The sequence below is a fragment of the Cuculus canorus genome, chromosome 5 (genome assembly GCF_017976375.1).
Source record: "Cuculus canorus isolate bCucCan1 chromosome 5, bCucCan1.pri, whole genome shotgun sequence".
Classification (NCBI taxonomy): domain Eukaryota; kingdom Metazoa; phylum Chordata; class Aves; order Cuculiformes; family Cuculidae; genus Cuculus; species Cuculus canorus.
In genome coordinates, this window is record NC_071405.1 from 48,984,007 (window position 1) to 48,999,376 (window position 15,370).

Consider the following 15,370-nt stretch of genomic DNA (forward strand, 5'->3'; position numbering starts at 1 on the left):
AGCTTCAGCACCTATGACACTAACTGCCCATCTGCATCCTTCTACATACAGATTGCCTGATCCGCAGCGGACTCATGTGATGTGGGGAATAAGCAAGGTGAGTGCTGATTACTATTGGGCTGCAGCTTCCTGGCTGGTGTGGTTGGCCTCATGTCCTCTGGTTCCTCATGTTGGAAAGAACACAGCAGCAGTAATAGGATCCCCATCTTCCTGTGCAATGAAGTAGTCTGTCTGTATCTCCTGCAGGATTTTGCTGTCTCTGGGATTCGTTTTGGAACTTTATATACAGAGAACCAAGATGTTGCTAATGCAGTGGCTTCTTTGTGTTATTTCCATGGGGTTTGTGGACCTGTCCAGTACAAGGTTGCACAGTTGCTTAGAGACAGAGGTGAGTCAGTAGCTTCATGTAGGATCCTCTGCAGTTCTCCGTATCTTGGTGGCTGGGGAATCTCTTCCTCATATTTTCCCAAATGTCTCTACAGCTTAATTGACAATCTTTCATAATCCTGAATCTGCCCATGTAACATGTGCCTGACAGTTCTACAAGAAAGGAACATTTCTGCAGAGCTCCTTATCAGCAGAATTAGAGGAGCAGCTTTGAAGAAGTGGAATAGCTGTTTGGATAGAAATAGCCAGTATTGCATAGAACCAGATGGATTTCTAGCTTTGCCCTAGACGGTGTACTAACAGTCCACAAGTAGTAGGTATGAATGTAGGGAAGCTTCCTCAGAAAAGTAAAGAAGATATTATTCTGCTTAGACATGAAACTGCTATATAGTTCTTGCCCTGTTTTTTGCTTTTTGAGGAAACAGAAACGAAAAATAAGAGGTCAAGGGTGAAATGGAAAAACCATTGTGAGTCTTTTGGAAACTTGAACATACCTGAATTCTTTGTCAACTTATGATATTTTTTTTTTTTTTATCTTCCCCTTCTGGTCAGATTGGATCAACCAAGTATTCCTGAGGGCCAACCACGCCCGCCTAAAAGCTGCCCATACATATGTGACGGATGAGCTGAAGACACTTGGGGTTCCTTTTCTCAATCGCAATGCAGGTTTCTTTGTCTGGATTGATTTCCGAAAGGTTGGTAATCATCCAGGCCTCTATTGGGAGGAGGGCAGACACAGAGTGCAACTGCATCTAGAGGAAAGTTTGTTGGTGTGATAAGCATTTTGTTAAAGCCCCGTCTGTTGTCTGAGCAGAGGGAAAGGCTGCTTGGCATTTCTGTCCATTCTTTTCTTTCTGTCTGTCTGTACATTTCCCTCTTTGCAGAAATATTACTGCTCTCAAGCCACTTTCCTCCCCATTTCTTCCTTTATATCACAACTGCTGTACTGCAGAAGTAAAAGGTGTCTGTCTCCCTTGGCCTTTGCAGACCTCATTGGTATTGCAAATTCATAAGGATCTTAATGAGTTAGCCTATATGTTACTAATATCTGGCCCTTCTGCTGACTCTCCTAGTACCTTAGGACAGGCACATTTGAGGAGGAGATGCTGCTCTGGAGGCGTTTTCTGGATAACAAAGTCCTTCTGTCCTGTGGTAAAGCCTTTGAATGCAGTGAACCTGGATGGTTCCGCATCATCTTTGCTGACAAAACCCACCGGCTACAGTTAGGTGAGTAATGTTTTCTTCTCTTTTTCCTCACACCAGAATTTCTGCAGCACTGTTTCTTCCTCTCCTTAATCCTAAACTCATCCTGTTACTATTATCCTCTTGCTTCTCCATTTTTAATCCCTTTCCTTCCATCCTCCAATTTTTTTGAGAGATCTGATGGATTTGGTGACACTAACCCACTAGTGTTTCTCCTCCTTATATCTCTGCAGGTATGCAACGGATCCGCAAGGTTTTGGAAGAGCGGGAGAAGGAGATACTGGCTGAGGAAAAAGAGCAGCCTTGTCAGTCAGATCACGATGGCAAGGCAGATAGCACAGATGAAGTAATTTTCGTGTCCCGCCACCAGGAGCCTACCTGTGCCAATACCTCCAACCTTGGTGACCTCATTGGCCTCCTGCAACAGCAGATGCGCTCATCTGACTGGCTACAGAAAAATACAGCCGAGCAGTTTGCACAGGAAAAGCCAGAGATCTATGATGTATTCAGCAAACTGATGGGGAAGCAGTAGAAGTCAGTGTGCCCTCAGGGGGTTTCCTGAGCAGTAACTGACCCTGGTCCCCTAACAGCTCAGCAGTGACTTCTGGCAAATAATATATTTTCTGTATGGCAAGAAAATCTCTTTGTAAAACTCCTCCTCTCTGACCTGTTTGAGATCTCTAATTTGTATTATATAGGTGCATTCCTTGGTTTGGGGTGAGAGTAGGGAATGGTAGGGGGCCTTGTTTGCCTGCTGCCCCCTGTCCTGCAGCATTATTGTATTTTTTATTTAATTTCTAATGAATATGCTGTTAACTCTATTATAAGGTCCTGTGCTGTCATTTTTTTGTGCTGCTTATGTCATACTTTCCAGGAAGACAGAGATTCAAGATTGTTAAAATGTGTAGTTTCCCTTTTCCTGAATGATGATTAGATGTAATTAACTATTTCAGGGCCAGAAGATGATTGCTTTCTCAAAGAGGTGTTCTTGGGAGGTAGTGTCAGCCCAACTTAGCCTCAGCTAAGGGTAAATAAGCATGTGTACGGGTTCATCTGCGTGGGTGAGGCCCTTAGGACTGTGGTCATCTAGTCTGAGTTCTGTAAAGCTTTTCATTTTGAGTTGGTTACCAGTCTAACCTCAGATCAGACAGTGTGCAACACCCTCAGCTGGTGAAATGCCCATTTTTGTTTCTATCTTTCTTTTTTTGTATTCATACAAATAAACAACGTCTACCGGCCTCTCAGCACAGTGTCCACAAAAGAGCTAAGAAGGGGGAGCTGACTGAAAGTAGGTGCATCTCTTCTGGTTAGCAGTGAGGTGTATTGGCAGGACAGTGCAGAGAATGCTGCTTCTGCCCTGCACTAGATCTAGCTACTTTAAGCCCACAGGCTTCCAAGATAGTACCTTCCACAGTTATTGTGGTGATTAGGGAAATTTTTTATCTATGTTTGTCAATTTGCAGGGTAATTTTTTGACTGAACAATATTCTTCCAAATCCTTCCTCTCTTTTCCATTTTTAAAGACACTTTTCCCTGTATGATGGTGGTAAAGTATTTCAGTTAGAAAGCTTCCTTCACAGATACAAAGCTCTTTAATTTCTGGTACTATAACATTTTAGGTATCTGAAATGATATTTAAACTGATCTTTCTGCATACATATTCATCTAGAGTTAAAGAAATTGCCCATGAAAACTAATGGAAGTGCACCTTTCTCCTCTTATAATTTATTCTAATAGTAACCAAGTTTCATCCTGGGCTCCGTTTATATAATGAGTTAGAGAGGTAAAAGATAAAATTTAGGCTAGACTCTATGCTGTTAAAGCAGTTGGAGTTTACTGATCACAAGTGAATAACCATCTTCTACTCTTCTGATCAAGCCTTCAATGAAAGGAAAGGCAGGAAAAAATCCTTGGTCCCATGAAACATGCATTTTACTTAGATTTGTTCCCTGTAGATCTTTTAGGAGAAGGGTAGTGTTAAGACTTAACAGGAAATTCACATTATTCTTTGATTCGTTCTTCAAGTAAAAGAGCTTTCATTTTGCAGTTGCTTTATGAGGTGAGTTGTTGGTGTTGGATGGCTCACAGTGGTACCATTGTGGCTGTGTTGGTTTTGTTCTTGGGCACTGTAGATTTGGGCAGGTGGGCATGTCATAATGAGTGACAAAAGCATATGTCTATATTGTAAACCAAATTACCAAGGCACAGGTAGCAAAAGTAAAGCCACTTTGGTACTTGTAATTGCACATGCAGCTATTTTTGTAAGACTGGCTCACCTAAGAGGGGATTGCTTTGTTTCTTTCTGCAGCAATTCAGACCACATCATGAAGAACAGGGCAAGGTAACCTAAAAGGCTATATATACAAGAAGACACGTATTCCATTTAAGAAAATCCAAGTGGAGAGCTACACTCATTATTCATTGCAATTAATGCTTTATTTATTACCAACTTGCATAAACACTGGCAACTGACTGATGACAAGATCCTAGATTATCTGCAGCCAGCAACTGTATTAACCAGTCTGAGATGGTTATAAATACTTTGCTTTTTGCCCTCAGTTTGCTGGCATCAGTTATTTTTAGCAAATAGCCAGTCGACCTTACCAAAATGAAGAATCAAAAATAGTCTGGAAAAACACTGCAAGGAAAGGCTATTTTTAGCTCTCTGTCTATTCCCTGCTGCTATCCAGCAAGGTCTCATGGCACAGCTCATGCACGGGCATTTAGTTATTCTAGGCAAATGCTTGTCATGACCTGTTCTTTCCCTGAATACCTCGCTGCAGAACGCATTTGATTGATTAAAGATTAATGATCTGCAAACCGTGACAGCTGAAAGCTTTAGAGAGGGGCAAAAGTACACTGACTGAGTGTTTCTATCTGCATGTTTCTGCCACATTATTGTTTTTCTGAAGGGAATTACTTGCCTGACTGAATATCCTGATGTCTCAAATCCTTCACTGGGAGCTATAGCAGCAGACCTCAAAAGTACATTTACATTTGTTTTTCCTCTCAGTTCATGAAGGCAGTAAAGGACATACAGTTACAGACATTGGGCAGATCACTGTATTGTCCAGCATCATCAATCTCAAACCAGCAGCACCAGAGGTGTATGATGGACTGGCTTGAGAGAAAATTGGCTGTTAGATAAGAGTTTATTGATGGGGTGGATTATAAATTCAACTGATATAAATAAGGGTATCATTTAGTTGTAAGACATAAAACAAAATGGTGAGCCAAAGCAATGATCTGCTTGTTACAATATCCTGCTTTCTCCTACATAAGACTTTTTTTCACTTAGTTCAGTACCTTATATATTGGTAGTAGCCATTAACAAATATTTCAGAAGAAAAACCCCTGAATTATGATTGTTAGTTGTGCTATGCCGTAGGTTGAAAATAAGGTGGAAAAAGATGTCCCTAAAACATTGGGTTTTGTATTCTAGATGAAACTTCATATTTGCCTTTTAAAACTATCTCCTTTTGTTATCAAGGACTTTTCAGAATGTGCTGCTTACAGCACTGACTGCATAAAGTACAACCATGATCTCACATGCAGCTGCTTTACATGCATGGAGACACAGCAGCAGAAGGGTCTCTGAGTGTTTCTACTCTTTATACTGATCATCCTAGCAGAAAATACGTGATGCTGTATGTGACAGTAAGCAAATGTATGGTGTGATGGTAAAGCCCTTAAAACCAAATTCCCTTAAAATCCCCAAAGAGTCACATAAGGCAGGAGATAAAAGGGCAAAGCAGAGAGAGGTAAATTACCTTGTGCATTTATAAAAAATGGTAGACCGTTATGCTGGTGAATATTTTTACAAGCTATAAATGGCAACCTGGAGTCTAAAAATAGATGCTGTGCTGCAGAATTGTCTGGCTTAGCTACATCACTAGAATATAAACAAGCTCCATGATGTAGTTTCAGGGGAATCTCTATCAAAACAGACTACATCCTCCATTTTTCCTGCTATTTTGAAATAAAGTAGTTGATGCTGCCTGCATTTCTCTAATTCTAGCTTTTAATACAATTTCACTGCTTTCCAAATTTTCCTACTGGGATGAACATTTCAGCTACAATCGATTTAATGCACTTTCTTCTCCCTGGTAGAGCAGAGAGACAGAGGAAGCACCTGTGGGAACCTCCTTGGCTGGCAAAGGCAGCACTCCGCAGCCCCCCCAGGCGCAGGTGGACCAGCCAGTGTCCCTGTCATGCGACAGGGCTGTGGATTCCCCTCCCTGGCTTGGTAACGTCCATGCTCAGGCTGATATAGTCTATTCAATGCAGAAGAGATCCACGCACTCATCCCAGCAGCCCCGGCACGTGATTGCTGCCCCTTTTAATTCACAAAATTGGACATGGTCCATCCACCCTCCAGAAGGAGAGCTCCTGCCTCTGATCCATGGACTGGGCAGCTCACAATTTCAAGCTGATGGGTTAAAATCATAACTATTATATGCTCTATCAAACCCTGATAACTTGCACTAGGGAGGAGGAAAAAGACAGTACCAGCTCAGAAGGGAAACTTTAACATTGGAATCCTTTCTGTTGTTGGCTTTGCACATCACAGACAGGGTGAACAAGGTAGCAGTGAGTCTGAGGAGAATGCTACATCACCTGCTATGCAACGAGAAGACATTGAGAGAAAGAAGAGGAAGCACCGCAGTGACAGCATTTCTTCTTTCTTTTTTGGAATACCAGAGCCGTCTCTGTGCATACATGTAGATAGATTTGCAGAAAGCAGTTTTTCCCAAGGGCAGGTGAAGTAAAAGAGAATTAACCCATTGCTGACAGTAAAGACTATACTCTGTGTGAGTCAGATTAATTTTAGAGGTTTAGAGTGGGGACAGTTACCCCCTCTCCCCATCCTTTCACAAATACATATCATAGGATGACACAGTATCACCTCACCATTTTACATAAGATATGAATATATAAAAATAGTTACAAGAAAAATTGATGAAGGGAATAATATATTTCAGGCCAGTGAAAGCTTATGCTGTGAGACACTTTGGCAAATCTTTTAAATAACCAGGGGGAGCACCGGAGCTGTCTTCTCTTACCATCCTGCACACCTTGTATACCAGGCACCAGAGAGCAGGTAGCAGACTGGAGATGCTTCTGGCCCAGAAGTCAAGCAGCTGAAGGGGCTGCAGCAACAGAAGTTAGCATGGAAGGACATTGCTGAGCTCTGGTAGCTCTGCGGCTGTTGCAATGTTCCCTGCAGACCTGCAGCTTGACAAAACAGAGGTCTTGCTCCTCAAACAGCCCATATCTGTCCTCAGACTGGCAGGAGAGGAGAGCCAGTAAACAGGTAAGAACTGTTTACAGGTGGGAGATGTAAAGTCATCCTTGTTTCCACCTCAGTGGCACTTAACATAGTCAGGGTCTACTGAGATCAGCCCAGAGAGCAGAGAAAGGTAAAGAATGTGGCTGCCACGTGCAGGGACACTACACTGCTACTGCTGAAATGTCTCTGCTGCACGGCTGCAGTATGTGTGGTTTAGCTGCAGCATCTTAGCTACTTTTTATTTTGCAAAGGATCAGTTTGCCTACAGACCAAGTCACATCCCGTTTTTGGGAATTATATCAGTGTTTGTGATTCCTGTACAGCTGGAGTTTAGCATGACAAATTTGTTGGGCTGTATTCTCTCAGGAGAGGGGTTGGTTTGTGTTACTCTTGGAAAGGGTTTGGGAGAGGTGTGGGTTTGCTGGTTTTCCTCACTTAAGTAGCGTGATCCAACCAGTTTGAAAGTGACACAGGACCCAAAATTCTTTGGTCAATGAGGAAGCGTGAAACAGTTTTGGAAAGGTGCACAGAACTGGAAGAAAGTGAGACAGGAATGCAAAGGTATGGAAAAAACAGGGCAGTGGCGGCTGGTGGGTAAAAATTTTGTGCACCCTGATAAACATTAACATCCTGGGACACAGGGAGTGTCCGTTCTGCGGAGAAAAGCCTCCCTGAACCCTGCAGCCGAGCCTCAGGCACAGGGGCATGGGCTCAGTGCTGCACAGTTTGATGGAAGGAAGTTCACCAGCAATCAGGGATACTCCTCAAAATGAGAAGCAGGCTTCGAGGGGATCTGAGGTGAGCGGCCAGCACGGCGTGGTGGGGCTGCACATGGTGTAGCATCTGCAGCTGTCCAGACAAGAGTGTGAGGTAGGGGAGGAGGAAAGGGCTCAGAAACGTCTGCAGTTGGAAAATACTGAGTTTCTTCTGATACAAGAAGTCACTATCACAGAGAGAGGAATATTTTTGATTTAAGCTAAAGTTTCATCTAAGTAATTGTGTTCTTTGAAAGTTAGATAGAATGTCCCTCTGATAGCGTGTTTTCTTTCAAACGGTGTTCTCCAGATGCTATTCTTTCTTTGGAGATGGTAACACCTTGTGTGCAGCATGGTCTGTGCTGAACAAATGTGTCTTCTCCTGTAATCCCGTTTGCAGTCTCTTCCAATCTCAAAGGCAAGGTCAGGCAAAGCTGGCTCCAAAGCTTCAAATTAGCAAGAGACTGGTCTGTTGTGAAGTTCATAATAACATTAAAATTATTCCTTGGAAAGTAGTAGAATATGCATAAAATTTCTGGCAAGATTTATCCACATGTATGGATGAAGAACCTGAAAGGATAAGCACTCTTTTAGAGTTGCAAGAATTTATTGGTCTGCTTAATTGTCTTGTGAGATGTAGTTGTCTTGGGTCAAGAGATAACCTGAAGGGAGTCTCCAGACATGGTTGGATAACCTGAAAAAAACCCCATTCTTTGAGGACTTACACAGTTCTTTGTCTAAAACTAGTCTATATACCCACGGCTTCTGTAAGATGGGATGCCATGTTTAGAAGTGCATCCCATTCAGCACTGAATTGTAAAATAAAAATATTATTGCCTTTGCTTTGAAGACTTTGTACTTTACAATACCTGACCAATGAATAAGCGTTTCTCACAGCTCTCTCATGTTGCCCAGACCAGATGAAGAACGCTTGCTTTCTAAAACACTGTTCTTTCTTTGGTGATGGTAACGCCTTGTGTGCATCACAGTCTGTACTGAACAGGTGTGTCTTCTCCTGCAATCCCCTGTTTGCCGTCTCTCCTGATCTCAAAGGCAAGGTCAGGCAGAGCTTGCTCCAAAGCTCCAGATTAGCAAGAGACTAGGCTGTTGTGAGGTTCATAATAACATTAAAATTATTCCTTGGAAAGTAATAGAATATGCATTAAATTTCTAGGAAAATTTATGCATGTGCATGTAAGTGGGAAGTCCATTCTGCCCCTGCTGCACATCATCGATGGAGATCTCTCTGTGTGAATTAATTGATAAGTTTTGCTGCAGCTGGTTTCTATATTTAATTGTTTATTATTATTTGTAATATAAAAATGTCTTGTATCAAATGATAACATGCGGACAGTCTCCAGACATGGATCTGTAAGGCAAGGTCAGGCAAAGCTGACTCCAAAGCTCCAAATTACCATGAGATTTGGCTGTTGTGAGGTTCTTGCTCTCTAAAACTCTCCAGCAAAGTCTCGGAGCGCTTACGCACCAGCGTTTTCCGTGCGTCCTCCCGTAGAGCCGGGCTGAGCGAGCTCGGAGCGGCACCACCCCTGCTCCGCGCCCTCCCGCCGCGCAGGGGCGCTCTGGCAGCAGGCGCGGCTCGGGGACCCGGGGGGCGGTGCCAGCTCCGCGCATGCGCCCCTGCCAGGCCGTGGGCGGCAGAGCTGCCCCGCGCCGAGCGGCCTGGGCGACGGCGAGCGGAGGTGAGTGGGGTCGTCACGGAGGGGAACCGGTTTCTGGCTCTTCCTCGGCAGCCCAGCCTTATTGCTCGATCCGTGTCACGCTTCGAGTGCTGCTTGACCTTACCCCGCAGGTCGCCCGAGTGGGTTGCGCGCGGTACAGCGGGGATCGAACGGTTCTGTGCGTGGAGAGTTACATTTTTGTGTGTTTTCACCCCCAGGATTCGATCTAGACGGCTTTCTGAGTGACTCAGATGCTTGCTGCAAGTGGGTAGTCTTTATCCTAACGCGAGTGGTGCTGCTCCCGTGTTAGGAAGGAGGAGAAAGATGGGCAACGGAGACATATGGAAAACTTATAGTTGTGGAACTGAGAGTAATGCAGCTTTCTGGCATATGTCGTGATAACAGCATCGTGCATGTATTGTTCTGCGCAGCAGGATCTAAAAGCTGATTTTGGCCTCAGAATGTGAATGTAAATTAATGAAGGCAGCGGTTAAAAGTGGAATTATGTATTGGCATCTGAGGTTATTTTTGTGCTGCTGTAAGTGCAGTCACTTTGTGTGTCAGCCACCCTAGTCTGACAGTCTTTTGTTAAGAACTGCCAAATAAACACCCCAGTTTGTTATAAAGACCATTTAATGCCTTATTGATGTTTATTTTATTAATATTTTCTGCCTACTGTACAGTTGACTGTCAGACTTCCTTGCTCACAAAATAAGAAAGCATCCCATTTATCCGGAAGGACAACGCATAATTATACCATCCATGTTCTTCTTCAGGAAAAACACGGTTTCTACATTTATAAAGCTCACACTGTGCAGAGTACAGGTGGGATTTATTTATTGTGGAAGCTTTAGTTGAAAACCTAGACAGGGTTTTGCATGCCACAGGTAGCTGATTCTTCAGTCTGTAATTAATATAAATTGCTTCTTGCCAGAACCACAATTCTGCTTGTAACATCAAAGACTTAAAGGAGTTGTGTGACTCTCTGATATATTACATCAGGTTTTTCACTACAAGTGGTATTCAGACTACAGTGAACTATTATTTAAAAGCTTTTTTTTAATGGGGCTGTGGTGTCATAGAACACTTTCCCCCCCTGCCCTCAAAAGACATATTGACAAAGATGACAAATTCCTTTTTCCGTCCAGAAGTCGTTAGCAGCATTGTAGTCTGATATTTTGTAAATTTCAGTTTGAAAATACTTTTACATTAGAAGCAGTATTGTGTGCTCCTGAGTTCTGTGTGATACCTCGTCATGAGTCCTTTGCAGGGTATCCAGGTTGTTTCTCTTCACTTGTAGATAAGCATTTTATTTTTTTTATTGGCATTCACTACAAAAAAAACTTAGAAATGGATGGAGTGGCACCTGTGAGGATTCACTACTTCTGTGGCATGTGAAATTCCCTCCACTCACTGCCCAAGCCGGGTCCTCTCTGATTTGTATTGTTAACTGGCCAACATAATTCCATTACAACCAGGTGCAGCAGATCAGCCTCATGTTGTCCTTGCCAAGTGACAGTCCCAGTTGGTATCTTATGTTCTGGTGGGACATGTGGACATGGAGAAATTTTTCTGTAATCTGCTGAGGCAAAGAACCTGTCTTGAAGGGTTGCCTGGATGTTTTTCTGTGTTATGATAACTATGTATCTCTTCCAGAGTTATCCCAAATATGCTCTCTTTCTGTTTTGTAGAGACAAGAGACAATTGATTCCATTATGTGTGCGTCGGCCAAATATAACACCCGGGGTCCAGCCCTCATCCCAAGGATGAAAACCAAGCATCGTATCTACTACATCACTCTCTTTTCCATAGTTCTGCTTGGCCTAATTGCCACAGGAATGTTCCAGTTCTGGCCTCACTCCATTGAGTCATCCAGTGACTGGACTGTTGAAAAACGTAGTGTCCATGATGTGCCTGTGGTCAAGCTTCCTGCTGATAGCCCCCTTCCAGAGCGGGGAGACCTCAGCTGCAGGATGCACACCTGCTTTGATGTCTATCGATGTGGCTTCAATCCCAAAAACAAAATCAAGGTATACATCTACTCACTGAGAAAGTATGTGGATGAATATGGGACATCGGTAGGCAACACCATTTCCAGGGAATACAATGAGCTGCTAACGGCCATCTCTGACAGTGAATTCTACACTGATGATGTCAACCGGGCCTGCCTTTTTGTGCCATCCATAGATGTGCTCAATCAGAACTCACTTCGTATCAAGGAGACAGCTCAGGCTTTGGCACAGTTGTCCAGGTACTTACTGAAACTTCAGTTTGTGAATTTAAAGAACACAAAGTGGAAGAAACTAAGATTAATGCAGGAGAGAAGGATGCAGTGAGTCAGTGCCAGAGTTAGGCTTTGACGGAACTTGTCATTCCCATGTAGAGAAAACCTTTCTAATTGTTGTCTGTTTCTTTTGCCTTAGGTGGGATCAAGGCACGAACCACTTGCTCTTCAATATGCTTCCTGGGGGGGCACCAGATTTTAACACTGCCCTAGATGTTCCTAGAGATAGGTATGTGTTTTGCTGTGTTTGGATGCATAGATCTCAGTTTAACTGCTGTTGAAGAAACAACAAGCTCAGAAGTACAGCTGGTAGCAAAAGACGTGCTCCTTAATCTTTACAAAGCTGGAACATGACTTCCTCTCTTCTCAAAAAAAGGGAAGTAAAGAAATCCCTGTCTTGTGTAGGACAAGTATTTGCTCCTGAAATCTGACAGTTAAGCCCCATCCGGGATGTGGCTGACAATGTTTGCTCTTAATCGTTGAGCTTGCTGTGATGGAGAATCTTGGGGTTAGACTTTTATCTTGTGTGTTGCTAAACCTGAGTGCTCTACAGAATGTCCCATTTGATGCAGATTACAGGTTCAAAGATGACTGCAGCTGCAGTATTCTGGTAGTGGTCAAGTACTTCAAGGGCATTTTAAAGCAGCTGCTCTCCTTGACAGACATATATGAATTTCAGTAGTTTTTGTTGTCTTAACAATTATGTTGTATTAGTAATCAGGCAAATGCTCTTAGTTATTTTCTGGCAAGTGTGTTTTGAAAGTACTTGCCAGAAACTTAAAAAACCTGAGTCATGAGCTCAGTTTTCACTTGCAGAGTAGTTTACTTTTGGAAAAGGAAAGGAGGTTATAAGGTAGAGAAAACTGAAGGTTGTAAGGTAAGACAAATCTGTTTAGTTTAGATACTGTTACTGAATATGGTTCTACTACATTGGCCTATATGTGCTTTGTTCTGCCGAGTCAGGTTCCGTGTAACCAATCCCTCTCTTGAAGGTCCAGATTAACTTCCTTCTCCTAATGTCAACAAACCCTTATCTGACATATGGCATCTTTGCTAAGATGACTGTTTGTGGGATATATCTTGATTTCTTTGCACCAAAGATGATTTAAAACATCCTTCAATGTCAGAACATGTTTTTTTCTGGACATGTCCAACGAGTAAGTTTAATTATGGTAGTTACATCAATGACTATGAAGTAAGGCTTTAGTTTTTCACTCTCTGTATGAAATGTTGTATGCACGTGGTTTAGCCTGAAGAGGGCAGTCAAGCATCATTCCTATGTCACCAAGCCTGTTAGTAAATAGTTGTATTTGTTGTCTTAAGATTTATACTTCTTAAGGCGAATTTCATTTGACAGTGCGCTTGTTTACTAGAGTGGACTGCTCTGGGACTGTGTGTTTGTGGATGCATGGTCCTTTTTGAGAAGCAGATTTATTAATTGAACACAGCAGATTTCTTACACTGAATAACTCTTTTTAAAATTTTTTTGTGTCAAGTGTCCATTTATATTTTACCTTATGTGTCTTGGCATACAGGAAATGTGTTATTTTGGTAGGTGTTTGTTCTAAGTGTTTGTCATGCTAACTTGGAGAGCTGAGTAATCTGAATAAAAAAATAAAATATTGTTTGGCATACAGCTGTTGTTGTAGCTTGCCAAACTGACTCACCCCGCAGCTACACGATCGCGAGCTGTAATATATAAGAGAGGCAATAACAGTACCTTGGACAAAGAAAAGGTGGAACCTCATTTTTGTAGGCAACCAACAGTTGGACTGTATTCAGTGTACTACAGAACCTGTACTACAGGTTACAGGTGCAAAGGCAGGGGAAATGTGAAAAAGTCAGTAGCGTGGACCTAACTCTGGAAGGGTCTGAGTGGTGCAATATGAGGTTACAGTATGACTTTGGAGACTTCTGGAGATGTTAGTTCATGTTGAACAGACCTAGTGACCTGGGTGTGTTTTCTTAATTTGGGAATGCCCGCACGTGTTACAGAATGGACAGTTAACAAAGCATGAAGGGCGGTTGTTTGTAGCACTGGAGGGTGAGAGGCTGCAGGTCAAAGTGAAGGTGCATTGGCAGAGTTCTGTAAGTTTTGAATGACTGGTCTGAACTGCATCAGTACAACTGCAGAAGGACAGGATTTGTGGGGTTTTGTGAATTGCTCCTGAAATACACAGATAGTTTGCACAGGCTTGCCTTCTCCATTTGGCACGTATCAGAGATCACATATAGTTGAATTGTAGAGGATCATGAGGATTGACAAGAGTTGTGCTCTCTTGATTTGTTGCAGAATATTAATCGAGGTAAAATAAGACATTATACACAAGGGGAAATTCAGTTATTTGATATTTTTATGGCTGGAAAAGTTTTTAGGTAAGTTGCCTTGCTAAAGGGTTGCTTGTTTATTAAATATTTAAATCATATCTCCAAAGACTTTGTAAAAGTTCTTTATTCCATGATATCAAAGATGGAAGTCTGCCTTGTGGTTAAGGAGGCTATGTTGTCATAACATATATAATCTCCTGGAATAAAATTTAAAAAAACCCAGCTCTTTACTGTTTGTTAATAAGTGCTATTGAATATAGTACAATACAATTAGTACAATAACGAGAATGAAAGGATTTATTTGCAAAGCTACTCTTTTAATGTGGAATTGAACATATTATCTAAGATACTTTTTGTTCTTTTTCAGTTGATGAATTGGGTTTTGGTGACTGGTGAAGTTTGGCAGAAAGCTGATGACAATGGTAGCTGGGCAGAAACATTTGTACTACAGACCAGTCGGGGAACTTCCTGGAGAGAAAGAAGGGTCAATATCTGAAAAGTGGTGAAAACTTGCTCAGGAACAGGCTCATTCCTCCCTGTTCAGTGCAATTGAAAGATGATTTGTCTTGAGTACATTAGGAGTTAATATCTCTGCCCCTTTACTGCAGTGTACAATAAAAATCTGAGTAGAGTTATTTAACTGGTGTTGGTTCCCTGTGGATTTATTTAGGTAAAAGTCTGCATGACGCACACCTGCTTTCTCAAGCTGATGAGGTGCTGTCATGTTTTCACCGGATCCAATTAAAACAATCTGGTTGTAGTTTCCCAATTTGAGAGGGGGGAGTGTTTAAAAAAAAAAAAAAAAAAAAAAGAGGGGGAATTTGAAGTGCAAGAACAGTTAACACCCAAGCTGTTTTTCTCTCCCTGCTTGTAACTGAATTAATATGGATAAGACGGAACATGCAGCTTCCAGGGTGAAACATAGTCATAACAGCATTGTACATGTAATCAAAGCAGGGGGTATTGGATAGGAATCCAGAATAATCCCTTGATTTGGAACATAAATTCTCAGTCAGCACGAACTTGATCAGCACGTACTTGATTTATCATCCTGTTCTCGAGTTGATTTCTGCTCCTGCCTTAGTTTGTGTTCTGAGTGAAGCAAGAAAGGACAAGTTGTTTCATTTTTTTTAACTGTCAAGCTGAAATGCATCTCTAATCCAGAGCATGGTGTTTTCAAAGAGCTTTCTAAAAAAAACGTAGGACTGCTTCTTGACTTGAGTGATTGTGGTGTTTGAACACTGAACAACTGTGCTACAGGTCAGAGCAGGAAGTGGGACATCTGCTGGGAGTTAGAACAGGCAGATCTATTCAGGGTGTCATGTTCTGATGGGAAAAAATGATAGGACTTGAATGATAATTAGGTACAATGACAACCTGTTATGTAACAGCTGTGGAAAACTGCTTCTCCAAACACTATAGTAAGGATTTCATTTTGTGATAC

At 42.2% G+C, this 15,370-nt stretch overlaps 2 protein-coding genes across 4 annotated transcripts in view; both read left to right on the forward strand.

The window, feature by feature from the left end:
* Positions 1 to 5,566, forward strand: part of ACCS (1-aminocyclopropane-1-carboxylate synthase homolog (inactive)) — a 28,444-nt gene extending 22,878 nt beyond the window's left edge. The window contains exons 11-15 of one of the 2 annotated variants that reach the window (XM_054068352.1): positions 52 to 97; positions 247 to 388; positions 940 to 1,082; positions 1,461 to 1,614; positions 1,824 to 5,566. In XM_054068352.1, coding sequence (XP_053924327.1) covers positions 52 to 97; positions 247 to 388; positions 940 to 1,082; positions 1,461 to 1,614; positions 1,824 to 2,122 — 784 coding nt within the window. In that variant the 3' untranslated portion in view covers positions 2,123 to 5,566. The remainder of the gene's footprint in view (positions 1 to 51; positions 98 to 246; positions 389 to 939; positions 1,083 to 1,460; positions 1,615 to 1,823) is intronic. The other variant, XM_054068351.1, reaches the window with a different exon arrangement.
* Positions 5,567 to 9,237: 3,671 nt separating this feature from the next.
* The window catches only part of EXT2 (exostosin glycosyltransferase 2), a 75,525-nt gene continuing 69,392 nt past the window's right edge, over positions 9,238 to 15,370 (forward strand). Inside the window, exons 1-3 of one of the 2 annotated variants that reach the window (XM_054068106.1) lie at positions 9,238 to 9,335; positions 11,006 to 11,565; positions 11,738 to 11,827. In XM_054068106.1, coding sequence (XP_053924081.1) covers positions 11,030 to 11,565; positions 11,738 to 11,827 — 626 coding nt within the window. In that variant the 5' untranslated portion in view covers positions 9,238 to 9,335; positions 11,006 to 11,029. Of the gene's footprint in view, positions 9,336 to 9,557; positions 9,579 to 11,005; positions 11,566 to 11,737; positions 11,828 to 15,370 lie in introns of those variants that run through there. The other variant, XM_054068105.1, reaches the window with a different exon arrangement.